The sequence below is a fragment of the Macrotis lagotis genome, chromosome 1 (assembly GCF_037893015.1).
Source record: "Macrotis lagotis isolate mMagLag1 chromosome 1, bilby.v1.9.chrom.fasta, whole genome shotgun sequence".
NCBI lineage: Eukaryota > Metazoa > Chordata > Mammalia > Peramelemorphia > Peramelidae > Macrotis > Macrotis lagotis.
Window position 1 is genome coordinate 853,245,616 of NC_133658.1, and position 27,074 is coordinate 853,272,689.

Here is a 27,074-nt window from a genome sequence, read left to right on the forward strand (position 1 = left end):
CCCCTGGAATAAAATCAGTAAAGGGAGCAAGGAGGAGTGCAGAGAGGTCTGGTCCTGCAGTCATGAAGACCTAAGTTCAGGATGGCTAGGTGGAGCAGTGGATAGAGCATCGGCCCTGGAGTCAGGAGTACCTGGGTTCAAATCCGACCTCAGACACTTAATCATTAGCTGGCTGTGTGGCCTGGGGCAAGCCACTTAAAAACTTATAAAAAGAAGACCTAAGTTCAAATCTCTGAGAGTGACCCTGGCTACTTTCCTCACTAGTTATTTCCTTTACAAACAAAATCAAAGTTCCAGATTAAAGGTTTAGAAAAAAAGTGGGAATCACAAATACCTAAAATAATAACAGCAATAAAATTTTAAGGTTCGCCACAATCCAGGGAGGGAGGAGAGTTATTGCCCCCATTTTACAGACTAGGAAACTGAGGCAGGCAGAAGCGAAGTGACTTGCCCAGATAAAGGAATGGTGGCAAGAAACCGCTTTGAAGGACAGTGTGGGCCAGGCGAAAGGCTCGATTTGCCATGGAGGGAGAGGCGGCTGTTGAAATACTTTCTGGGACACTTAGTCACCATGTCCAAGGGCAAAACAATTCACTTTCTCTGAGGCTCGGTAAAATGCAGACGAGTAGTGGCCGCCTTCCGGAGTTGTCGAGATTAAATGACATCATGTGTGTGTGTAAAGTGATTTGCAAATCTAAAAGCGATCTATAAATGTCAGCAATAACAGTAATAATGGTTATAATATTATTTTTTTAAAAGGGAGGAGTGATGGACAGCGCTTCAGCCATTCGGAGCTTCGTTTCTCCTGGGGGCGGGCCCAATCCAGATCCTCATCCACTCACGGCAGAGGGCGGGGTCTGTGGTCTTGGCCCCACCCTTCCACGTTACGTCTTCTCCTGGGGGCGGAGCTTCGAGCCTAGGGCTCGTCGCGGTTTAACCGGCCGCGGGGTCCGGGGCGGGTGGTGGAGCCTAGCAAGCCCCGCCCCGTGCTGACGTACTTCCTATCAGCGCCGCCGCCGACACCGCCCTGGAGAGGGTCCGGAAGTGGGTCGCGCGGAGCTTGCTGGGCGGTTCCTGCCGGAAGTGAAGGGCGGCTGATCGCAGGCGGCTGCCGAGGCGCACGGCGGACGGAGGTGAGGGGGCCGCGGGGCCGGGCGGAGACGGGGCGCTCCTCCCGCCGACCGGGGCTGCGCCTCGCTGAGCCTGGCTCTGTCAGGGCGGCCGGGGCGCTCGGCTCGCTTTTCCCGGGCTCGGCCTGGAGGGAGGAGGGTCCGGGCTCCGCGTTTCCAGCCCGGGCTCACGGGTCCCGCAGGTCCGGGCTCCGCCACTGGGGCGTCCGGGCCGGAGTCTCTGCAGGGGCCTCCCTCAGCGGAGCGGCGGCGGCCGGGCCGGAGCTTGGGGGGTGGGACGGGCCCCGCGGAGCCCCCGCGGTGTGGGGCAGCGAGCCGTGAAGCGGGCCGGGCTGCTTGCTCCCCGGGCTCCCCCTCCACTTCCCGGTCTGCCCGGGCTGCGGGATTTGCCCCGGTTCCTGTTGCTCCGGGGCAGTCGAGGTGCCAGCCGCGGGAAACGGGGTGCCCTGCCGAGAGGAGCAGTCTCCCTTCCCTCTCGGAGGAGAGCGCTTCTGCTTTTTGTTCCTGTTGGTTTAAAAGCGGGGTGGGGGGCGGCCCTGGAGTCAGGAGGACCTGAGTTCAGATCCGGCCTCAGACGCTTCATCATGACCTAGCTGTGTGGCCTTGGGCAAGCCGCTTAACCCCATGGCCTTGCAAAAACCTAAAAAAAAAAAAACCCTAAAAGCGGGGTGCAGCTCATCTCCTTATTTCTTTAGTTAAAAGGTTTTGTGGCCAAGTTTTTGAACTCTGGCAATCACCCACCTACTGGAGGTGGAGGGGGTTAGCATCTTTAAAAAAGGGGGGGATGTCTTTTGGGGGTTTTCATTAAGCAAATTTTAATTCAGTCAATATTATGCCCCATTGTCTTCTGTGTAGAAGTCACAGTGCCCAGATAGATAGACTAGGATGGCCTCTGTAATTTTTCAGATTTTCAGGGTGCAGTTGTCAGTTCCGCAAATTTTACATACAAGGAACTGGTGCTACAAGGCAAAAAGTAAAGATAACCATAAAAAAACTTCTCTCGGTGAACTGGAGGCAAAGCATGTACCTGATAAGTAAACGCCAGGTACATGCAATGTAGCTTCAAGAGAGAGAAGACCAATGGGGAGGGGAAATCAGGAGAGGCCAGTAGGAGATTGCATCTGAGAAAATATTCTAAAGGGGACAATAAGAAAAGACTGCCTTCTAGACACAGGGCACAGACACTCGGCTCCATGGGGTGGCGTCTCCAAGGAGGGCCAGAAGAAATGCAAGCTCCTCTCAGCAGGGAATCAGAGGGCAGTTTAACCTGAAGTTTCCTGTGGCTGGCACCTGTGACTGCCTCAGGGTTGGGATTGTACTCTGCCCAGGAGCAACAGGAACCAATGCATATTATGCATTGGGCAAAGGCGTGGAGACAGGAGATGTAATATGTAGTATAGAGACCCATAGTGTGAAGTGTTCTACTCATACCTGCAGGCCTCTTTAGCGTCTCATCCACCCCACGTTTAATTGCTTGCCAAATCTCATAGCTACCATTACAACATCTCGTATGAATCCAGGATCTCCTCTTTTATTTGACAATTGCAGTACCTTCTGGTGGGTCTCCCTGCCTCAAGTTTCTTCTCATCCTGTATGTCCTCCAATCAGCTGCCAAAGGGATCTTTTTTTTAAAGGGTTTGGGTTTTTTTTGCAAGGCAAATGGGGTTAAGTGGCTTGCCCAAGGCCACACGGCTAGATAATTATAAGTGTCTGAGGACAGATTTGAGCTCAGGTACTCCTGACTCCCAAGGCCAGTGCTCTATCCACTGCGCCACCTAGCTGCCCCCAAAGGGATCTTCTTAAAGGGCAGGCCCTGACCATGGCAATGCCCTCCCTGCTCAATGGACTCTAGTGGCTCCCTTTTACCTTCTGGATCAAGCCTGCAATTGTCTTGGCATTTAAAGCTATTTATAACCTGACCCCTTTCTGTCTTTACAGCCTTATATTTTGCACCTTTCTATGTACCCACTCTTGTCCATATCCCATCGTTCCTGTTGCTTGCCTTAGCATTGACTGTTTTCATGCCCATGATATTCTTTGACCTTTAGATGAGCTCTTATCTCTTGCAAGAGGCTCTTCTGTTATTCCCCTCACTCCCATCTACTTTGTATATATCTTGTATGAACCTAGTTAGATAAATATATTGTCTCCCATTAGGATGCAAGACCCTTAAAGGCAAGGAGTCCTTGCCGCTCTTTATATCCATCACACCTGACCCATTGGAAACACACCATAACCAATTATTAACAGATTAACAGGCCAGTCTTGATGGAATGAAGAGTAATAGGAAATGAGAGAAGTGGGAGAGCTAGACTTTAGCATGCTTGTTTATGAACACTGCAGAAAGTCCTTCCGGGATTATTCACCTTATCAGGGTAGTGGGCCCTGAGTTGAATAAGAGGAGAAGTCTGTTTTGCTGTCAGGGGAACTGAATAGCTCTTTTGCAGACCCCATCCTACCCATGAAGGCAAAGACCCATCTTTTTTCTTTTTTTCTTTAATTAGATATGTGATTTCATGACACAGCAGGCTTTTATTAAGGACCAACTATTTGCCACTCTGGACTGAGGGCTAGAGTTTAAGAGTTCAGAAAGTTGCTTAGAGCACTGAGAGATTTGGTGACTTACTCAGGGCCATACAGCCAAGTTATACATGGCAGAGGCAGGATTTGAAACTGGATTTCCCTTCCTTTCTGGGCTAGGTCTGTTCCCACCACAACAGTACCCACCATTTTTTTCCAAAACTAATTCTAGGGGCAGCTAAGTGGTGCCGAGGATAGAGCACCCCCCCCCCCAGTCAGGAGTACTCCAGCCTCAGACACTTAATATTTACCTAGCTGTGTAGCCTGGGCAAGCCACTTAACCCCATTGCCTTGCAAAAAAAAACCCCAACTAATTCTACCTGTGTTGCTCAGGGAAGGGAGGAGACATAATCCAAAAGGGAAAATGTGATAAAATATAAAGGATAAATCTAGATAAAGTACTACCCTGTATTTAATAAAAAATAAGGAAGTTTTAGATGAGATGTGCAAAAAACAAATAAGTTCTTTAAAATCATCCTGCCCTGATATGATCCTTACTAAGTGACTGGCCTTTCTGTCATGCTTTGAATATTACAAAGGCTTCCCCCCAAGGACAACTGTGAAGTTGACAATTCGGGTTTTTTCATCTCAGTTTTTCTGATGAGAAAAATAAGACTCATGTGACTTACCCAGGGACATACTACTGATGTTCGAAGGGGCACTTTTAAAGCCCATGCTTTCTAGTTCTGTCTTCTGGCATTATGATCAGCATCTTGTTCATTATATTTTGTTGCTCCCAAGGTAGCCAATGTAATTTGGTTAACAGTCCAAAATAAACTAATGTTTCCTAAACTTGGTTTAGTTTCATTAGGATAAATGATTAACATAACTGCCAGGAGATTATTCTCACTCCACCCCATTTCTCTCCAGAAGTTCCTTTTTCTTTTTTTTTAAGGTTTTTGCAAAGCAGTCGGGTTAAGTGGCTTGCCCGAGGCCACACAGCTAAGTAATTATTAAGTGTCTGACACCCGATTTGAACCCAGGTACTCCTGACTCCAGGGCGGGTGCTCTGTCCACTGCACCACCTAGCTACCCCCAGAAGTTTCTTAACTGGCAAATAATGAAATAGGTAGTTTTCCTACCACTGTCTGATTTATGAAGATCAAATGTTAATTAGTGGAAAATTCTATTCAAATATAAAGTAGCAAGCACCCAATGTATACAACCTGAGCACAATTTGGGAAATATGACATGCATTGTAAAAGTATTCTTTCTAATTTGAAGAGTAAAACCCTCGTTTTCCACCTTCTTTATTTAGGGGGGTCTATCTTTAAATGACATCATATTCTATAGATTTATCCACAGGATGTGATTTTAAAAAGCTATTTCCTGATTTAAATTTGAGAGAGAGACCTACCTCCTTCTGTGCTGAATATGTATAAAGTGAGAGGTGTAAGACTGAGTATTGAATCTTGAAACTTTATCCTTGGCTTAACACTTTTCTATAAAGTCTGTTACCAAGTATGCTATCCTTAACTTAATGATTTTCTATAAAGTCTGTTACCAGTTATGCAGCTGTTTTTTTCCCCCCCTTTTCTCTACTACCTTCACTTTCTAGGCATCTCCTAGCTTTATACCTAGATTACTGGCCTCCTTAACTAGAGTTTCTTTTGCTACTGTCAGACTAATCTTTAATCTATTTACTGCTCTGCTGAAAACAATATAGTTCTATCTAGTCTAAACTACTTGGCCATGTTTAAGTTCTTTCCATCAAGCCCCCTCCTCTTCCCCCAATGCCTTACCCCAGTCAGGTTGTTTTTACTGTCTCCTGGCTTATTAAGCAATGTTTTATTCCATTCCTGTTTTTGCTTATGTTCTATCCTCCTAGAAAGCCCTCCTTTTTTCTTTCTGCTCCTCTAAACACAACCCCTCCTTGAGAAGGCCCTTTTCTCTTTGGGGTATGTCATTGGTACTTAAGACTTGCTGATGTGAATTAAAAGTCGTAAGATAAAATATAAGTAGCTGAATTGGGCTGGCTTTACTTGGATTACTTATTTGAACCATAAAGTGAATAGGAGGAGCATTAGATCTGATTTCGCCTTTTAATTTTGAGATATGAGGGACAAAGGGCCAAGTAGTTGGAATCCAGTATGTGATCTACAAAAGAATTTCTTTCTGGATTTGATGATGATTCATTTTATATCAAGAGGTGAAGTAAAAAGTATTTGGAGGTAAGAGTTTTTATAAAGAGTTCGAGAAATATAGAGTTCCAAAGTCCTTGTGCACTGGGCTGACATTAGTGTGTCTGTTGTCGGTACCCCTGAAAGGAACTGGCTTCCTTCCTGTTTGTAAAGTTTCTGATGCAACTTTCTGCTCCCCAAAAGTAGAAAGGTGACTCAGCAGTTGACTCACATTTTAATTAGCTTTGGGGACTGTTCCAAGCAATGTTTCTGATTTGAACATTTTGAAGCTTAATAGCCACTCCTCAACTTTTATTTCTTTAAGCATCAAAAAGTAACATGTCTCCATCAAGGAGAATCTGGGTTTGCCTTGTTCTCTTGTTAATTTGCTCTTATTCTTTTGAAGGAGAGGGTCAGCAAACTAATACTTTTACAGATAGAGGGTTTTTTTTTTAACCTAATAGAAAATGAATATCACAAACTGCAAGAAATCATGTGTGGACTTTGAGATTTAGAAAAACTTGAGGGATCATCTAGTCCAATGTCTCATTTTGCACCAGCATGGGAAAATCACTTGTCTAAGTTGAACAGGTGGTTAGTGTCGGAGTTGGGACTAGAACTCAGGGCTTCTGGCTTCCAGGCTAGGACTACTTCCTCTGTATCCCACTACTCCAGTAGTGTAGGTAACATCCTGTTTTGTTCCTTCCTTTCTCCCATTCAGATAAAACCAAACCAGAGAGGTATATGATGATTCTTTGTTGTCTGTGTGTGCTGCCTGACTTTAGATGATGTGCAGTTGGGGCATGGTGACTTTACTTGTTTTAAATTTCACATCTGGTAACTGACCCAGTTGATACAGAATTTCATTGTTCCTAGATTAACACAACTAGCATTCTTCAAGATGCTATTCCTTTTTGATTCACACCATGTCAACATAATTAATGAATGCTCTAGAAACATTCCTCATCACAGTACAGCTTTGTTTGCTATGCATAATCAGACTCAGTGATTCCTGGGGAGAAAGGGGGAAAAAAAAGTACTAGACTAAGAGCCAGAAGAACTGGGTTCAAGTTATGCATTTGTCATTTACTACCCGTAGCCTTAGTCACATTACTTTTCTGAGCCTCTGTTTATCTATAAAATGGAAATAAGAATAGCTCCTCTATTTACCTAATGTAGGCAACAAGGCTAAAAAACTATAAGCCAATATATAAACAAGGTCTTCATTATTCTTTTCATTAGTTTGTCTGGAATGCCTAATGAGGGGCTGGGGGAAAAGAAAGGGTGCAAACATTTGTGGCCTTCAGAGCCAGTTAAAACAATTATTTTGACGTTAATCCAAGCAAATGTTGCTTCAACAGAGCCTTCCAGAGCTCCTGATAGGTTGATCTTTAGCTAGATACAAATGCCTTTTCTTTAGAGAATGTAGCTGAATTTGTGCATTAGACTGGAGAATAGAATTGAAACTAGCTGTTTTTTTGGTTAGTGCTATTATATATTCCAGGCTGGAGTCAACTGGCACAATCTCTGCTTATATCTCACATTTACAGAGTGCCTCTTGAATTTAAATAACTAATAGCAAAAGACACAAAAATAAAACCTAGAGGCAGCTAGGTTGCACAGTGAATAGAGCCCCAGCTGTATGGAGTCAGGAGGACCTGAGTTCAAATGTGGCCTCAGGCACTTTTCATAGTGTGGCCTTGGGCACTTCACTCCACTGCCTTGCAAAAATCAAAAAAAAAATCTCTTGCTGAAGACTTCACAGTATCATTCAAGAATGCCAATATTGGACTTGTGTAACCTATTCAAGGATATATAGTCTTCACTCCACAAAATTTGTATGTGCCTCATTGTGACTTTGAAGTGGCTCAGGCTTCTTGAAGCTTTTGCCAAGGAGCAACCTCTTACAGATTTTCTAAGTGTCTCTTGTCTAAGGACCAGGCCAGCTACATACAGAGGTTTTCACCGGGTGATTACTTTTATTTTTTGGACACAACAAACTTAGGAAGGTATCTACTAAGAATGGAGGGATTATAATTTATGTGAAGGGAATTAACCATATTGATGAAATAATAAATATTTTGAAGTATTTTTCAGTTGTCCTACTTAATCTTTTGGAGACTTCTGTCTGCAAAGAACTGTCTTTAAGGAGGGAATGGGGTTAAGGTATTTATATCAGATTGAATTCTAACTATTCTTGAAAGATAGTATTTTCTCTTTTAAAAAAAGCCTCTTTAAACTCAGGTGGTAGTGGTATAAGCAGTGAAATGTCACTGGTTTAATCACTGAAATCAAACCCTGTGGGAAAGTCAGTAAGTAGCTTCTATGTTGTGCTGAGTTTAGATGGTTGCTTAACTGATATAGAGTTGTCTCTCTCTCTCTTTTTTTTTTTTTTGGTTAAACCTCAGGCCTTAAAGGTTAGTTTATCTGCCCTCCTGCTCTCTGGCCCAACTTGTCAGTTCATGTCTCCAGTTAAAATGTCTGATTTTGCTTTGTGACATGTAAGAACCAGGTTATGAAAATTCATGTCTTTTGGGGAGTAGAAAAAATTGGTACTAGGTAGCCTGGTGGTGACTAAGGAGTGGTGTATCCTGTCCTAGATTCAGAGCCTCCAAGGAGAACATTTGAAACAGCTGTCTAGTTCTGTGTATTAACGTGTCCTGTAGGCTCTCCATCCTATCAACTGTGAAACATGGTTGTTGTACCTACCTTTGAATCACATGGGACAATGTTTGAAAATATACTAAGTGTAAATTTCCCATTCCAATAGTCACTCTTGCTTAATCACCCAGGGAGACTGAGACAAAACTTTAGAGGAGACTCCCAGGAGGAGACTAATGAGCCCACAGAGGAGATTGACCTTGCCCTATCATAACAATATTTTTGTTAAAGTTTGAGGCTTCCTTCCAAGCTCTGTAACTACCCTCAACTTCTCCCAAACTCCATTTTGATATCCTGTTGTCAACTGAAACTCAAAAGTCTTTGGTTAACCTTGCTACTTTCCTTCCCAAACCAGCAACTCTCTATATATACAGTTCAGAAAAAGGAGCAGATACAAGTCACCACCACTGCTGCCATACCATCCTTACCATCCCCCTGAAAATAGGGCTAAGCACATAGTATATTTCAGTGAATGTGTGATCTCACTGAATCAGTGAATGTGTTATACACCCCCCCAACCCCCCTAGCAGGGCTTATCACAATCTTCATCCTGTGTAATTCTTGTCTATATCTTCCTATAGGATTATAGATATAGAGATGGACAAGATTTCAGAGGGCAGATATTGATTATTCAACCTTTTTATTTTATAGATAAAGGAAATTGATTTAGGAAGAGAGGCTAAGAGTCAAATGGGTCATAAACCTCAGAGTTGAAAGCTTGGACCCAATTTCTCTGCCTCCAGAGCCAGTGCTGTATCTACTATCTCACCCTGCCTGCTATAAGTACCCCTAAGGTAGTGTCCAATATGCTGGAAGCCCTCCTCTAATCTTTTTATATGTTGTGGGAATCATTTACAGCCCATGGACTCTTCATTTGTTACAGGATGGGCACATCATCTTTTTACATCTTATGTTTCCTGTCTTTTATATTTACCTCTTTGCTATCTTTGGGGCCACTAGGTGGTGTATTAGATAGAGTACAGGGCCTGAAATCAGAAAGATCTGAGTTCAGATTTGGTCTCAGGCACTAGCCGTATGATCTTGGACAAGTCACTTAACCCCCTATTTTGTCTCAGTTCCCCATCTGTAAAATGTGTACACTGAAGAAGGAAATTACAAACCACTCCATTATCTTTGACAAGAAAATCCCATGGACTCTTAATTAGATTGATTAAACAACATCTATTACATTAAATCTTGTGCTCATAACATTGTTAAAGTGTTACAGCCTACTTCACACTCATTATTGACCAGTCCCAAAGTTCTGTTCTTCTGCCTCTGTGTGAGGATTTGGAGTTCTCAACACCTGTGACAATGGAGTTCTCTGTGGCAGATTCAATTCCCCTGCTGTTTGAGGATCAGGTTTTGATATTGATGTTTTGTTTTAATTAACAAGTTTTTATTTTCTCTTCCTTTTAACTTCCCTCCTGTTGAAAGTAAGGTGACAGAAAATGAAAAGCTCTCAACAAATATGCAAAACATTCTCATGGCGACTTTGGCCAAAAATATGTGTGGCATTGCATATCTTGAGTGCCATCACTCTTTGGATGAAAAGAATGGACTCAATATAGTTCAGTTTATATCTTGTGTCTCTGTTAGGAAGTTGGTAATAGGTTAAATTTTTGACGAACTATTTAAGACTTATCCCACCATGTTGTCCTTTGGATAATACTTTGGAAAACTACCTAAACAAAGCCCATAATTATGTTGTTGTTTAGTTAAGAAGGATCCCATAATTTGAAAATGTTCCAAACTCCATAGAGCAACTAGACCTTCTAGAACATACTTGTTCTGACTTCAGTTCTGGAGAGCTGTAGACTTATTTTGGGAGGCTGAGCAGTCCTCCATAAGGGCTCTTGGAAATTGCAATTAAAAACTTAAAGTTGGTAGGTTTAAATTGAATGAATCAGTGGGATAGAATATACAGCTTTCCCACTTTAATGGCTTTGCTTCTCTGGGAAGACCCTTACTTAGTTACCTGCCATGTTTCTGCCCTTGTGGAGAGATTGCAACACAAACACACACACCCTGATACAAAGTAGATTTTGACAGAAATGAATGAAAAATATAGAAAATATGCTTTGAGAAATTTGAGGAAGTAACATTACTTCTACTTGGAGGACCAAGGAAAAGTGTCATAGAAGAGATGGAATTTGAGTTGGATTATGACAGGATTGAGGGAATGGGATTTCCAAGTGAAAGATGCTAATAGGGACGGCTAGGTGGCTAAGTGGATAGAGCACCTGCCCTGGAGTCAGGAGTACCTGGGTTCAAATCCGGTCTCAGACACTTAATAATTACCTAGCTGTGTGGCCTTGGGCAAACCACTTAACCCTGTTTGCTTTGCAAAAAACCCCAAAAAAAACAAACCTAAAAAAAAGATGCTAATTGTTTTGAAATAAAGGAAATGAAGGATAATATTAAGGAGCAATAAATAGTCCAATTTGACCAGAATGTTACCAAAGGTTTATTAAATGCTAAATTCATTGACCCTTTACAAAGTTCATATTCTTTATTGAACTCTGTAACATTTCACTTGTAGATCATCCTTTCTTGAGGAACTCTTGGATTTTCTGATTATTTCAGTCTTCTGGTTCTGTCCTCACCAGTAATGTTCCCTTTTTAAATCCTGAACTTGATAAACATTAAGCAAAATTTATATTTCTAATTACTTAGGAGAGCAGAAGAGAAAGATTATGGAAGAAAAGTCAGCTTTTATTTTTTTAAATATATAATAAATTCAACATATAATTTTCAAAACTCCTTTTGTCACTGATTCTTTCTGGTTTACTTTTTTTTAGGTTTGTTGTTGTTTTTTTTAGTTTTTTGCAAGGCAGTGGTGTTAAGTGGCTTGTCCAAGGCCACACAGCTAGGTAATTATTAAATGTCTGAGGCTGGATTTGAACTCAGTACTCCTGACTTGGAGAGGGGGTGCTCTATCCACTGCTCCACCTAGCCACCCCTAGAATTAGTTTTGAAAAAAATAGTGGAGACTGTTGTGGTAGGAAAGGACCTGGCCCAGAAAGGAAGGAAAATCCAGTTTCAAATCCTGCCTCTGCCATGTATAACTTGGCTGTATGGCTCTGGGTAAGTCAACAAATCTCTCAGTGCTCTAAGCAACTTTCTGAACTCTTAAACTCTAGCCCTTGATCCAGAGTGGCATATAGCTGGTCCTTAGCCACCCCTCTGGTTTCCATTTTTAAGAAAAAAAAATACTCTAATAGTTCTTTCACTGTTTTATCTTGTATATGTGGTATTGTACTTGGAATTACATAGAATTAATACATTTAATGGAAGAGATAATCTGATCATATCTTTTCCAGTGACTGTAATTGTCTTATTTTGTCTAGAATCATTACCCTTTTGCAATTTCCTAGACAATAGCTGAGAACACAAGCTAGAATGCAGCATTTTAACTTCATTATTACAACTTGTTGCCATGTTTATTTGATAAATACTAACTTTCTTTAGTTTCTAAAGAAACTTTCTAAAGTTTAGAGTTTTACAGTTTACAAAAGTATAAATTTTATCACCACCACTTTGGAATATATGTATTACCTATCTGTTTATCCCTATTTTACAGATAAGGAAGCTAGCCTAAAGAAAGATGATCAAATAACTTTTCTGTTTCAGGAACCTGAAGCCCAGGTCTTCTTATTCTAGGATCATTGAGCTCTTTTCATTGTACCACATGAATTAACTCCCTAAGATACCTGTTTTGCAGTTTCCAAAAGCTCCCTTCCTAGTTTATTTGGGTTTTGTCTTCTCATTGGTGTGTTTTCTAACCCAAAGCTGTGAAAGGCAGTAGTGCTGTGGAAATTGGAATTGGAGAGGGAAATGTGTGCCGATTGGGAGGGAACCCTCTTGAAGCCAATTGTTGCTTTCATCAAATTTTGATTCAGACAGGAAAACCTTAGATCACCCTTCATTCCTGGCTTCCAAACTCCAGACACCCACAGTCTCTGTCATTAACTGTAGACAGGTTAGCTGCAAGTGCTTGTTCGGGTTTCTCCTTTTTTTAAGTTCTGACTTTAGCTAGACTAAGGAATTAGAACTTCTTTGGCTATTCAAGCTCTTTGCTACAAAATGCATTATGGGAAAAGGAACCAAAATAAAGCCAAACTGTTCTGAGGAGAAACTATCTCCCTCATCTAAACTGGGTAAGTACACTCCAGCAGACAGGCCTGTATACCATTTAGAACATTGGCAGTTGTATATCTCTAGAGAGGGGGAAATAGCCTGCTTTTTCCTATGACTTCAGCAGTTATCTTTGAGCTGACTAATGCTGGCCTTGGCTTGACTCTTCCATCTGCTGAAGCCACACATTTCTATAGCAGAAACTTGGGAGGATGTCTGGAAAAGAAAGTTTATTGGATTGATTTGATACTTTTTGTTAGTAATCTTTTCCCAAAGATCCACAGCGTGTGGTGGATTACGGTCTTTGAAAATTATAGTTGTTTAGGTATGGAAGGACCATTACTAATCCCTTTATTTCAATAAATGGTTCTTGAATTGATTTTTATAAATGAAATAAAGGCCTTTAGAAGGAATGGACTTAGTGAAGGTCATAGTGTAGAGTTCATATATGAACCCAGATCTCTAGACTCCAGATTTGGACTGTTTTCACCATCTGTGTGTCTTCAAGACAGGTACCAGAGGCAAAAGAGAATCTAAGATCCAAAGGATCTCAGAGGCTATATTGCCTAGTAACAACCGGGAAATTGAGGATTGGGGCTTAAAGAGTCCATCTTAAGTGACCCATCTAAAGACACTCAAGTGGAACAGAGAAAAAAAACAGAACCTAGGTTAAAAACCTATTTCTGTCTTGCTTGACTTTTAAGCAAGTCTTCTCAAATCTCTAAAATTTGGGGGTTGGACTTAGAAGGGCTCTCAAGGTAACTTGCATTCAGATGTTGGTATCACATTTGCTGAGGTAATTAATGTAGGTGAGAGTGTATCTGGTTTTCTTGTGTTGCATTTCTATTCAGAATACAGTTTTAGAGATTGTGTTAATTCTTAGGTCAGAGAAATTGAAAGATTTATTTGTTGTTGTTTTTAATTTTCCACTCTAACCTAAACAGTTTTGCAAGACTCATCCCTTTTATATTTTCAATGAGACAACTGGAGACCTGGGCTAGTACATAAAGAAAAATGGACAAAGAATGTTTTTATCTTTGCTCTTTTTTGACCAGCTCCTTATCTTCCATTTTGGCAATACAATATACCACACCCAAGTGTCCTGGTATTCTAGATGTTGTCATTCTTTGGATGAGGTTTATTTGATGTGGGAGTCTCAAGCAGTTCTAAGTGTGTTGATCACTGGGCTTCATCTCTCAACCTAGTTAAATCAAGAATGGAATGGAGCAAGATGATAAGTAAGATTGGCTGTTGGGGAAGCTGGGCTGTGGTCTCAGCTATTCCACTTTTTGTGTTATCTTGAACAAATATTTAAACCCTGTAAGCCTCAGTTTCCACCGAAGACCAAGATACTTTCTAGTTCTTAAAATTTGTTGCCCTTTCTTCATTGCACATGATTATACTTCATGCTAGTATTAGAGACTTGAATGAGGCAAGTTCTGATGTCTGTCTGCTTGTGAAATAAGTGAGAAAGATAAGAATCCACTTAGTTCATAGACGTTTTTACTGGGTGTTTCTGCTCACGAACCAATGGAAGTTAATTGTACAAACCAGCGAGATTAACTGAGATCTGATTTTATTATCAAATACTTCTCAGAGTGGATATTTCTTCACCATCCTACCAATTTTTTTATATGATCTTTTAGTAGGTGGTATCATATTTTCCAACGATGGCTGACATCTGATCTGTCTTAGCAGGTGGTGAGCTATGGCCGATATGCAAAATCTGGTGGAGAGGTTGGAGAAAGTAGTGGGCCGGCTAGAGGCAGTATCCCACTCCACTGGAATGCATGGAGGTTGTGGAGACAGTTCTCCGAAAGGTAAGTGTTCTTGGGACCCAACAGGGACTTTTCTTGTTTCAGAAAAAAACCCCAGGTCCTGGACTTGATACTGTATTACTAACTGGAATCTTGCCTGATGAGCATAAATTCCTAAAATAGTGAAACTAGTTGATCTGACTCTTGAAACTGTTGCTGCCTGTGAGCACGTAAGAAGGGAGAGAGGAAATGACTTGTGTAGGAAGGCCTGTGGTTAAGCTATTTTAACACAAGAACTTCCTGCTAGAGTAATGTTTCCTGTTCTTTCAGTAAAGTAGCTCCATTTTGTCAGATGAGTATTTATAGGAAAACTCCCCACTCACCCCCTCCCCACCAACTTGCTGACAACTCAACAGCTTCAGGCATACTAACACATATGATTGTGATTTCACATTTAAAGGGGGGTCTAGAACTGTGTTTGGAGAAGTGATTTTTCTAACTCTTCTAACTCTTCTTTATGGTCTTCCTTCAGGAGGAGTAGCTCCATATGTAGAAGCTTTTGACTCTCTGCTTGCTGGCCCAGTAGCAGAATATCTAAAAATCAGCAAAGAAATTGGAGGAGATGTTCAAAAACATGTAAGGATGACTTGTCCTTTCTTTCTTTCTAATAAGGCCTTCCTCCCCCCCCCCATACCCCTAGGTCCCATTATCTTTAGGTTTTTTGTTTGTTTTTTGCAAGGCAAACAGGGTTAAGTGGCTTGCCCAAGGCCACACAGCTAGGTAATTAAGTGTCTGAGACCAGATTTGAACCCAGGTACTCCTGACTCCAGAGCCAGTGCTTTATCCACTGCGCCACCTAGCTGTCCCTCCCATTGTCTTTAGTATAAAAATCATTTCATTTCTGTTTCTCTTTCTACTGAAACACATTTAATGGAAACCTGGGTTAGAGTTTTGTCTTCTCTAGTGACTCACTGTGTGATGTTGGGCCATCCATGTAACTTTTCTTGGCCTCAGTTTCTTCCTGTAAAATGAGGGCATTATACTAGTTATCTCCAAAGGTTCTTCATGCTGACATTCTACTTACTGTGCTATAAGTAGCCTTGCTAGTGAGAGATGCATCACATGTGTCTCAACGCATTGTGTGGGTTTTTCCATAGCTCAGGATCCACCAATGCATGAAACTCCACTTTGTTCATTTCTATGCTAAGCCTGCTTTCAAGATGTTATGTAAGAAAGGATTCATTATCAAGATTTGCAATTTGCAGGGCTGTATTTTCCCATCAGTAATTATGTCTCTGAATTATTTTCAGATTTGGTCCTGGCAACGTCATAAAGTAGACAAAGATGATTCTCTTTTTTGAGGTGCCTCTCTATTACCCCTACAGGAGCCACCTCTGTTCATTAAAACAGTGGTCCATGTTCTTGAGCTCCTCCCCTGTCCTCATTCTGCAGCTGACCAACTTCCCTTATCTGAGTCTCTGCTAATAAACTGATCAGGGGAAGGACAAAGGAATGATCATTTATTAAGTGACTACTGTATGTCATTCAGGGTGCTAAGCTCTTGACAAATGCCTTATTGATAACCTGAAGCAACCCAGTGAGGTAGGAAATCGAGACCAACAGATTAAGAGATGTGTCCAGAATCACATAGCTAGTAAATGTCAGAGTTCATTCAAACTCCAAGCCCGAGTATCTGCTTTCTCATACCACCAGCTGCCTCTGAGCAGAGTTTAAGAGAGTTCATATGGTGGACTATAAAATACTGGATTCTTGGAGACAGAAGTGTTGGAAGGTAGAGCATAGTATCTCTCCCTCAGCCCTGTCTTCCATGATATATTACAGGCATGCACCTGACTCTCTCCTTTCCTTAGGCTGAGATGGTTCACAAAGGACTGAAGATTGAACGCTCTCTTTTGATGACAGCCTGTCAGTGCCAGCAACCAGATGGAGTAAGTTTTCCTAATAGGTTCAGTTGAAGTATGCTGGTTTTGCCTAATTTTCTTTGGGTCTGGAGGAAAGTTCTGAAGGCTGAGCTAGGGAGGCTTCGAAGCCATGGCAACATCCTAAAATAGATGCTGTTTCAACTATCAGAAGTAGTTTGTTACAGTGTTGGGAATGTGTTGCTGAGTCTGTTTGGGGGTCTTTCATGGCTCCTTGCTGTAAACTTGGTTTGTCCACATAGGCCATAACCTGCACCTGGGGCTGAATTTGACTTCCTGATAGCAGGGTCTCACTGTTGATTTGACTCTACTATCCTTGACTGAATTTCCTTAAACCATGGTGATTCCTAAGCTGAATGGATCAGTGAAAGATTATGTGACTTCTTAATGTGCAGACATCAGTCTGTTGAAGCTAAATGTCAGACCATTCCTTGGCAAACTAAGGAGTATTGATGCTTCTCATCTAAGTTGTTATTTAGTTATATCATTCAGCTAAAACACAATGATTACAAATTAAAGAAATTATATTTTCTTAAAGTCAAGATACTTTTTCTTCCTTTTTCCTCAGGATGATATTCAGACTTTTCTGTGTAGGGAGAAGTAATTTTGATGACTCTCAGCATCAAAACTCTAGCATTGAAACTCTTAGCTGAATTGACTGCACTAGCCAACATTAACTACATTTGACTCTTAATTTCTCTTTTGGACTTGTTTGGTTGAAGTGCCTTGTCTAAACATTGTCTTAGAGTCTGTATTTTTTGTAGCAAGTCAGGCAGCTGAGACCCTGGCACAAGTCCATGGCTTCAGCTTCCTCTCCTGCTTGGAATTGAAAATTGGCTTCCAAGAGAAGCTCTAGCAGTATAAGGATGGAAATATAGTTCCTTAGAGCATAGAAACATGACCCACCCACCACATGAGCCTAGCCAAGGTCTCTTCCTGATTGCCAAGGTCCACAGTTGAATTCAGTTTAGAAAGAATTGAATGCCTGCCGTTGTGAACCTTGTATGTAGTCATACAAGATCCAAGATTAGTACCTAATCTTTTTAAAAGTAAATTTTAGTTAATATCTTGTTTTTAATATTGTCATAATTTTCCCCAGCCATCCATCTCTCCTTTTCATCTTAGGAAGTCAAACCATTTAAGGAATTTTTTTTTTTAAGGATGAGGGGAAAAAATGAGAAAAAAAATCAGCATAACTTCTCAATACATCAAAGAAATCTGAAAATTTGTGCAACACTAGACCTATTGCTCTGCAAAGGAGTGGGATGGAATTATTTTATTCATATTTCTTCTTTCAAGTGAGACTTGTTCTTTATAATTTTATTCCACTTGGGAAGGGAGTTGTATGTGATACTTTTGATTTACAAGGTTTTAGATGTGTATTTTTTTTTTTGCTTACTTCACTCTGCATCAAGTCATATAGATCATTATTCATCAATTCATCCTTTCTTTAAAAAAGTAATATTCTATTGTATTCATGTATCTCAATTTATCCATTTTCCAATTGAAAGGCATCTACTTTGTTTCTTTTTTTTTCCACAAAAAAGTGCTGCAGTAAAATATTTAGGCATATATGGGAACTTTGTTCTTATTGATGGCCTCCTCGGGGTTATAAGCCCAGTAATAAAATCTCTGAGTAAAAAGGATATGTTAGTCACTTTATTTGCATAATTCCCATTTGTTTTCCAAAATGGTTATAAACCAGTTCACAGCTCTACCAGCAATGCACCAGTCTGCCCATAACTTAGAACCTCTTCAACAATGAGATGTTTTGTCATGGTGTGATTAAAAAGCTCAAGAGTTGTTTTGATTTTTATTTCTCTTATAATTAGTGATTTGTAGTGATTACTTTGCAATTCTCTAAAGAATTGTTTGTTGGACCACTTATGTCTTAGAATGGCTTTTAGTCAGTGTGTATATATATATATATATATATACATACACACACACACACACACATACTTATCAGAGAAATTTGATGCAAAGATTTTTCCCCCCGTTCACCTGCTTCCTTTTTTATTCTAGGTACATTAATTTTGTCTGTTCAGAAATTTTTCAGTTTCATATAATGTTACCTATTATATTTTGTAACAAGAATGCATCCCTTACCTATAGTAGGAGTTCTGTTTTTTTTAATAGTATGATCTTTAAAATTACTGTCACATGTCTAATTAGAATATGACTGAGAATGTGGCTTATGTTATTGGCCTAATTTCTTCCGTAATGCTTTTTAGTCAAATAAAGAATTATTTCCTAAGTAATACTTATTTTCCTCTTTATTGAGTTCTATTATTTCTGATTCTCCCTTGGTCAGTCTATATCACTGATCTATTTCTCTCTTTTTATAAACTAATATCAGATGATTTTGATGATTGCTGCTTTAAAATATAATTTAAGGTCTAAAAGTACTATTTTCCTTTCATCCCTAATTTTTTCATTATTTTTTTGATGTTTTATGTCTTTTTGTTTCTCCAGATGAATTTTCTTATCATTTATCAAGTTTTATGAATTGTCCCTTAGATAATTTGGTTAGTATAGGATTAAAAGTATCACTTTTATTATATTTGAACAACCTAGCCAGGAGTTCTGGCTATTTTTCCATCTGTTTAAGTTATTCTTTATTTCTTTAATGAGCACTTTGAAATTGAATTTATACAAGTCTTTTTTGTGCTTTAGTAGGTTGATCCCTAGATACTTTATGTATTTTGTAGTTTGTACCTTTTGGATTTTTATTATTATTCTTTAGAAATGCAGTTGACTTTTGAGAGTTTAATTTGCAGTCTGCAATTTTGCTGAAGCAATAAATTGTCTTACTGCCATCTTTACTGATTTTCAGTACTTTCCAAGTCAACCCTGCTGAGATCTAGAGCTTCCAGAGTTGTTCCCTAGGTGGAGCAAACACCTAAGAGTAAAGAGGGAGGAAGGAAATAATCATTAAGTAAACATTTTCTTTGTGCTGAATCCTGGAGTTACAGGTCCTGCCTTCAGGGAGCTTACATTATAATAGAGGAACCTAACCTAAAAGGGAGCTAAAGTCAGGAGCAGGACACATATTGTAGTGTGGTCTGAAAATGGGGCATGAAGAAGGGAAACGATTGCCTGGTATTATGCTAAACTTGTTGTGCAAGCATAAAAGCTTTAAAAGAGTTTTGGGAAAGGAATAATCAGAGTAGCCTGGGATTAGCTGAGAAAGGAGGTGGTGAGCAAAGGCCAGTTTGACTACAGCAGTGTCTTACAAATGCCAGGAGTGCATCTAGCCAAGAGGGCGAGATTTGGGATGGAATAGACTGTGAAAACAAAACAGTTGGAGGGTTTTATTCACTAAATATTTATTAAGCATTGTGCTAGGCCCAGGGTGAGACAAAGTAAAGAGACCTTGTCCTTGCATTCATTTGTCTAGGAGACTAAAAGATAGATACTGAACTATCAAAAATAATTTATATGAAAGCTTTTGAGAATTCCAAAACAAACTTCTATGTAAGAGCCAATAGAAGGGTCAGGGAAAGTTTTTCCTAGAAGAAAGAATTCTTGCTTTTGGCCTTTAAAGGCTGTAGGAATTCAGGGGGAGGGATGCTTATTTGACACGTGTGTAGCATATATAAAGAGGTTAGTTACAGGAGATAAGCCTAGAAAAAGGAGGGTTCTAGGAGTCTTTGAGTGCTGGGCACACGAGTTTGCACTTTATTCTGAGAGTACCAGTAAATTTTTTTTTTAACAAGCTCTGCATATTTTTGAAATCATGGGTGGGAGTGAGGAAGAGACAAAATGCGGAGGAATTCAGTTAGCATCAGCTCTAGAAGTCTATAACCATTCCTAAGTGTACTAAGTTTCAAGATCAGTCTTTTACAGAAACCTGAGTCTGACTATCTCCCATATCTTTTCCCCTCACAGAATAAGCTTTCATCATTATTGGCACCCATTTCTGAGCAGATCCAGGAGGTTCAGACATTTCGGGAGAGAAACCGAGGCAGCAAATTGTTCAATCATCTGTCAGCCGTCAGCGAGAGTATCCCTGCTTTGGGTTGGGTGGCCATGGTGAGCTGGTTGCAATGGGGAGCTCCTGGGGGGAGAATGCCTAGAGGACTAGGTATCTCATTGTCTCTCTTGTCTTTAGGCTCCAAAGCCTGGCCCTTATGTGAAGGAAATGAATGATGCTGCAATGTTTTATACAAATCGGGTACTCAAGGAGTTCAAAGATGTGTGAGTACCATCCTTTTTGGCTTGTGCCCCCATGGAAGAATATGCATTGGTGTGGACAGTACTAGCAGAAATAGTTGTGCAAGGGTGTGACTTTCACATGAGTACTTTATAGTACTACTTGTAAAACTGCTTGGGGGTGATGGTTTTTCAAGCATGGTAAAAATGAATGAGAACTGATAAACAGTCAATTCTCTTAATAGTTTAATAGACTTATTTCTTTGGTGAGGGCATCCCTTTCACTGACACAGAATTGTAACCCTTCTGCAGCTTAGCAAATGGTCTTCAGGAATTAATATGGCTGAAAAATTCATTATATCTTTAGCCATCCTGCTGATGAACATGTCCCACTTCTGAAGAGCTTTAGGTATGATAAAATGTTTGCCCTAAAAAAGCCACCTGAGTAGGTAATACAGAGATTATTGTCCCATTTCACAGATGAAGAAACAGAAGTGCAATGATTTATACCTAAAGACTGTAGCCAGTGAATGGTAGAGTTGTATGTACCCACAAGTTCTGACTCCAGATTTAGTAGTTTTCTAATACATCATCCCTGATGTCGTCCTCTAAGAAGAGTTAAAGATGGGGCGGCTAGGTGGTATAGTGGATAGAGCACCAGCCTTGGAGTCAGGAGTACCTGAGTTCAAATTTGACTTTGGACACTTAATAATTACCGTGCACCACCCCCACCCCCACCCCCCGTCTACCTTCTGTGTATTCCTAAGGTGTCTCCAGGTCTTCCTTTACTCCCACCCTCTCCTTTAGGCTTTTGAGAGGTAGGAATCTTGCAACAGCAGGTAGGGCAAATGAGCCGTTTGTGACTTCACCTTCTTAGACATTGATTTTTTTAAGAACTTTTTAGCTGGCATGATGGCCTCAGGTTTGGTTCTTTTAACCTAGAAATCTACTGACTCAGCTACTGAGGCCTCTACAATTATTGGAGGCAGATATTGCTTCAATTCTACAAACCTTTACTGAATGCTTGCTGCTGGTTATGACCCCATAGCTGATAGTTTCTGGAAGCTGATGACCAGCTGGTGCTGCTGTGTTCTTTACTTACTGAGCAGCATCTGCTGGGCCCTGGGAAGACCAGACTCCCTGCTTTGAAGGAGCTCGTGGTCTTCACAGAGGCAGGATATGGCAAGTTTAATTGCAGTATTTTTTTTTTTAACATTCATTTTTAAAATTCAGTTCCAAATTCTCTTGCCTCCAACCTCTCCTGCCAATTGAAAAGGAAAGCAATGTGATACTCATTATTCATGTGAAATCATGCAAAGCATATTTCCATATTAGTCGTTCAGTAGCAATATTCTTTGAAACATCTCTGATTATGTCAGTGAGGGTATTCTTATAACTATTTCAGAGCACAATACTCTCCATGCAGGAAGTGCTCAAATATGTTTGTTAAATAAAAGGATTCTAAGTCCTGCAGTGGCTTGAAAATTCACCCCCTTGTGGCCCTTTTTGTAGTGAGAGACCTCACTGAGCTTCTAGTTTCAAAGCACTTAGAATTTGGTAAGCCCTTACAAAGCCTGCATCCTTCTGGTATTTAGTGCCAGTATCAGAGTATCAGAGAGAACTCTTGGTAAGTGAGAAGAGTTAATAAAATGTGTGCTATACACTCAGACCTTGAACTGAAGAAAATTCCCTCTTATCACTGTTTCTGGGGTGACTGCCTTGAAGACTACCTGACTGGCTGTGACTGTCCTTCCTTTCTCTTTCTAGGGATAAGAAGCATGTGGACTGGGTAAAAGCTTATCTGAATATCTGGAGTGAGTTGCAGGCATACATTAAGGAGTACCACACCACTGGCCTAGCCTGGAGCAAGACGGTCAGTGGTTCCCCCTTAGTTCCTTCATCCAGAAGAAGGACCAGTTCCTCTTCTTAGACTGAAGGGACACCAGCAGGGCATCAGAGTATTGCCCAGAGGGATCCTACTGCTTGACCTAAGACCTAACTAGTGTAGACAAAAGCAAAAAAGGAGGAAGGACATGGGTGGTCCAGTAGTGAATCCAGAAGAGTGCCTGTGGTGGGGTATGGTGCTATCCTCAGGACATGGGACAGTGATGAGATAGCCAACTGTCTTGGCCTTTGCTAACCAATCTCTTCTTTGCTGTCCTAGGGACCCACAGCAAAAGAACTGAGTGGCACATCATCAGGCCCCTCAGCAGGATCAGCCCCTCCTCCCCCACCACCTGGACCTCCTCCTCCACCTGTGCCCACTAGCACTGGCTCTGATGACTCTGCCTCTCGGTCGGCACTGTTTGCTCAGATTAATCAGGGAGAGGGCATCACACATGGTAAATGGTTAAGGAATGTAGTTGTGCCATCCAGTCTGACTGTCCTCACATAACAGCTCATTCTCCATTGCACTGACTGTTCCTTAAGCCTGGGATGCACTCCTTCCTCTCTTTTGCATCTGAGCATCCCCAGTTTCCTTCAAGACAACTTAAGTGCTGTTTTCCAAATGAAGCCTTTCCTGATCCTTCCAATAATCAGTGTCCTTATACCTAAAATTATCTTGTGTATAGGCTCATTTGGTTTCTGACTTCCAGTCTGTAGTGCTTGGGATGTGTAAGGGGTCACCACTTCTGGTAGGCATTAAGGGAAGAGGGACCAAGATTTAAGCAATGGTTTCATGGCATATTCTGCACAATTTGAAATGGAAATCTGACTTTGGAGCAGGGTGAAGGAGACTTCCTTGCTGCCCTTCCAAAAGGACTGCAATGGCTAATGCTTCACTTGGGTGTGAAAATGGGCTCTTAGCCTGAGAGACTGCCTGGCCCTCTATAAAACCACCCATCTGCCTGGTGTGACCTTCCCCAGCACCAACAGAGGCCTCTCTAGTGGATGTTCCCCATTTTGACAGTTCTCTATCCTGATCGGAGCACCAGCTCCAGTATTGGTCATGTTTATCCTGATACACTTCATCACTGACAAACTGAAAAATATCTTACTCCTGGCAGCCCTGAAACATGTATCAGATGACATGAAGACTCATAAGAACCCGGCCTTAAAGAACCAAAGTGGACCTGTGCGCAGTGGCCCCAAGCCTTTTACAGCTCCCAAGCCTGCTGGTGGTGCTGCTTCCAAACCAACCGCCAAGAAGGAACCCCCAGTGTTGGAGCTAGAGGGCAAGAAATGGAGAGTGGTGAGTCTTGGAAGCAAATGAAACTTTGTTTAATGAATCCATCTTTCTTTTAACACATTTTGTTGGTTTGGCAAGACCCTCTGGCATTTGATGTGGGGAACAGAAAGGAATCTTATGTTTGCCCTAAAGAAGCAGGTAATCTGTGAAGGAACTAAGACCAAAGACTCAAATCATTGTCATAAACTGATGATGTGACCGTTACATGAAAGAGTTTAAACAAAGTGAGTCCTATGAGGAGAATATAGCTTCTGAGATGAGTGAAATGGAAGAGACCCTTGTCAGTATGGCATGATGGCTGAAGAGAAAGGCTTGGAGAGTCAGGCTGAGTGCAGTGAAACAGCAGATACTTTGTTTTTTAACTGGAATATAGAACACAGTGTGAGAGTTACATGGAAGGGGGGAGGACCTCAGGTTTCCTTGTACAATGCTTCTGATGCCCAGGTGAAACCTTTTGGACCTTGTTTGGGAGCTATTGCAGGCAACTTATCCTGAGCTTCTTACTCAGAGATCACTTAGATTTCACAGTAGCAGAAACTGTTTTAGTTAGTAAACTCTTTAGAAAAGAAGATAATGGAGGTGTTCCATCTTTAACAGGAAAACCAGGAAAATGTTTCCAACCTAGTGATAAGTGACACAGAGCTGAAGCAAGTGGCTTACATATATAAATGTGTGAGTTCTACACTCCATATCAAGGGCAAAATCAATTCCATCACATTAGGTGAGTACAAGGGGCTCTCCCATGTGGGGTTTCTGGGTACCAAAGTATATCAGAACTCAAAGTCTCAGGTAGGAGTGGGGTATGCTAATCCCAACAGCCCTTTCTCTCTATAGATAACTGTAAGAAGCTTGGCCTGGTGTTTGATGACGTTGTGGGCATTGTAGAGATCATAAACAGCAAAGACATCAAAGTTCAGGTAATCCAATCACTTGGCTCCTTCTCTTGGTCCCAGAGGAACCCTAGAGACAGATATGGGAGCTCCACCACCTGTTACTGTACATTCTTTTCTTTGATGGCAAGTCAGATTCAGCAAGGGACTGAAAGCTGATCACTTGGGTGGTAAGGGTAGAGGAGCCAGAGCCCCCTTAGATAACCTCAGCAAGTCTCCAGTATTGTGCAGCCAACTTAGGCTCATGGCCTCAGAATGTTAGACCTGGAAGGGGCCTTGGAGACCCTCTAGTTCAATCTGGTTTGACAATGGGGGGAACTGAGGTCCAAAGAAGCCTGAGATGTTCAAGGTCACACAGCTGCCACAGGCAGAACCAGTATAAATCTTGACTTTGCCACTTAATATCTGGCCCCAGATATTGGACTTGGTTTTATTTCTTTCTCTTCAGGTGATGGGTAAAGTGCCAACTATTTCCATCAATAAGACAGATGGCTGCCACATATACCTGAGCAAGAATTCTCTGGACTGTGAAATAGTCAGTGCCAAGTCTTCTGAGATGAATGTCCTCATTCCCACAGAAAGTGGTGACTTTGTAAGTGCCCTCCCCTGGAGTTCTTGGGAATTGGGGAAGTAAGAGTAGGACGTCTTGTGAGGATAACCAGTCCTATCTAGTTGGAGTAGAAAGCCTAATAACTGGGAGGAATCCTTCACTGAGCAGATAAAACTAAGTCATTCAGTCTAGAGCCTGGAACTGTGATGTGCTTGTTAATTGAGTCTGAATTGGAACCATACAGTAGAACATCCAAGAAGCCATTTCTTCTTCCATGGTTCCCTAAGAAGGAACAGGCCCATTTCTCTTCATCCGCTTTAGGGTCCTGCTTTACACAGCATGGGGCTGACTCACAAGGAGCCAGCCTGAGCCAGTCCCTGGGCACAAAACCTGCAGTTTGACATGGACAACATTTCAGCTTTTACAGGCCTTTTTAGGGAAGGGTTATTCTTGTTCCGTTTATCATTACCAACTTCCAGGCTCCTTCCCTTAGGAACAAAAGTAGCATAGGTCCAGAATCTGACCATATTTCTTCAGAGCTTTATAAATCTTAACAAGAATGAGAGGTAGGGAAACTGAGGCTCATAGACATCCTTTTACTACTTCCCCAGCCCCCCGGAGCTCTTCTCTTGACTTGGTCATGTGCTCTTAGACCACATTGCTTCTTTGAGCTCTATTACTAACAACCCTTTCCTTATTTACAGAATGAGTTCCCTGTCCCTGAGCAATTCAAGACAATGTGGAATGGGCAGAAGTTGGTTACCACAGTGACCGAAATTGCTGGCTAAGGAGAGTGCCACTGGGTACTGTGCCCTCCCCCTTCCCAAACCATGGGATACACCTGCATTCAGACGATTCTCTTCTAGATTTCCTCTACCTTTCTGCTCTTAAAGGCTTCTCTCTCCTTGGAGAAGTACAGCTACCTGCCTTCACTGAATATACCTCAGGCTGAGATGTGGGGTCGAGCATCTGCATGTGACCTGCAGGAAGATGTGTCTTCTCCATGTCAGCTTGAACCACCCCACCAATCCCTTCTTGGTGAACCTGGGACCCTTTTGGATGAGCTTCAGCTTTGGGGAGGGGGACACATGGGTGTCTCGAATGAATGGACCAGCTTGTTGCTGCAATGGTCAGATCTTTTTGTAATGCTTTTCAGGAAGGTAGTGGAAGCTGATGTATAACCCCAGCTAGATATTCTAACCAAACTAATTCACTGGTACCAAGGGCCCTGGTGACACGGCTACCCGCCCTGGACCAAAGGCCAACCCTTGGGCACACAGCATTCCAAGCCGAGTTGTTTCCCCATTAGCTTTCCTCTTATTCCACATTCTCCTTTCATTCTGTCTGTGCCATGCCAGGAGGTGCCCAAGGAAGTCAGGGCTACAGCACAGTCTACCCTCCAGCAGTCAGGTGAAAACTGGGCCCTCATGTGAGCCTTTGGGGTGTCAGCCAAGCACCTCCCTTCAGAAAAGTTTTTTTAAAAATCATTCCAAGGAATCTGGTATTCCTTTTTCCTGAATTCCATTAACTATTATGAATCCTGATAGGTGCTTGTCATCTATTCTCTTTCAGAATTGTCTTGGCTTATGCCACATTTCTTGGCGCCTGCCTTCTCCTTGTCCCTAAACGGTTTGACTTTTCTTGGCTGGGAGACTGATGGCTTTTGTTTAATATCCTAAACAAAAGCGTGAAGCCTCCAATACAGGCTGTGCATGGGCTTGAACTTGATAGTTTCAGGCCTTGGAATAGCTTTTCCTATGTATAAATGGTTTTTATTTTCCCTTTAGAGTATTTACTAAAATATGCAATTTTTTTTAAATTTTTGGAGGGTGGGGGGGACTGTCCTGTGACTTCTACCCATTCCTGAGGCTTGTGGGAATAAACCTTTATGTACTTAAAATTATACAGAAACTAGAATAAAGTTAATGCCAACTTGCTCACCTGTTGGCTGTGGTCTGTGTTGG

The 27,074-nt window shown here is 41.5% G+C and overlaps 1 protein-coding gene across 2 annotated transcripts; it reads left to right on the forward strand.

The window, feature by feature from the left end:
- Window positions 1-1,035: 1,035 nt before the first annotated feature.
- On the forward strand, window positions 1,036-27,069 carry CAP1 (cyclase associated actin cytoskeleton regulatory protein 1). Of its 2 annotated transcripts, none has more exons than XM_074217628.1 (13): window positions 1,036-1,133; window positions 14,327-14,448; window positions 14,918-15,021; window positions 16,257-16,334; window positions 20,217-20,360; window positions 20,440-20,525; window positions 22,248-22,353; window positions 22,645-22,822; window positions 23,489-23,673; window positions 24,268-24,391; window positions 24,505-24,587; window positions 25,009-25,152; window positions 25,815-27,069. In XM_074217628.1, the coding sequence occupies exons 2-13, from the start codon at window positions 14,337-14,339 to the stop codon at window positions 25,896-25,898; spliced, it is 1,428 nt and encodes a 475-aa protein (XP_074073729.1). In that variant the 5' UTR covers window positions 1,036-1,133; window positions 14,327-14,336; the 3' UTR covers window positions 25,899-27,069. The 2 variants fall into 2 exon arrangements, with proteins under 2 accessions (XP_074073729.1, XP_074073730.1); XM_074217629.1 differs by having other exon boundaries at window positions 1,097-1,133; window positions 14,324-14,448.
- Window positions 27,070-27,074: the final 5 nt, after the last annotated feature.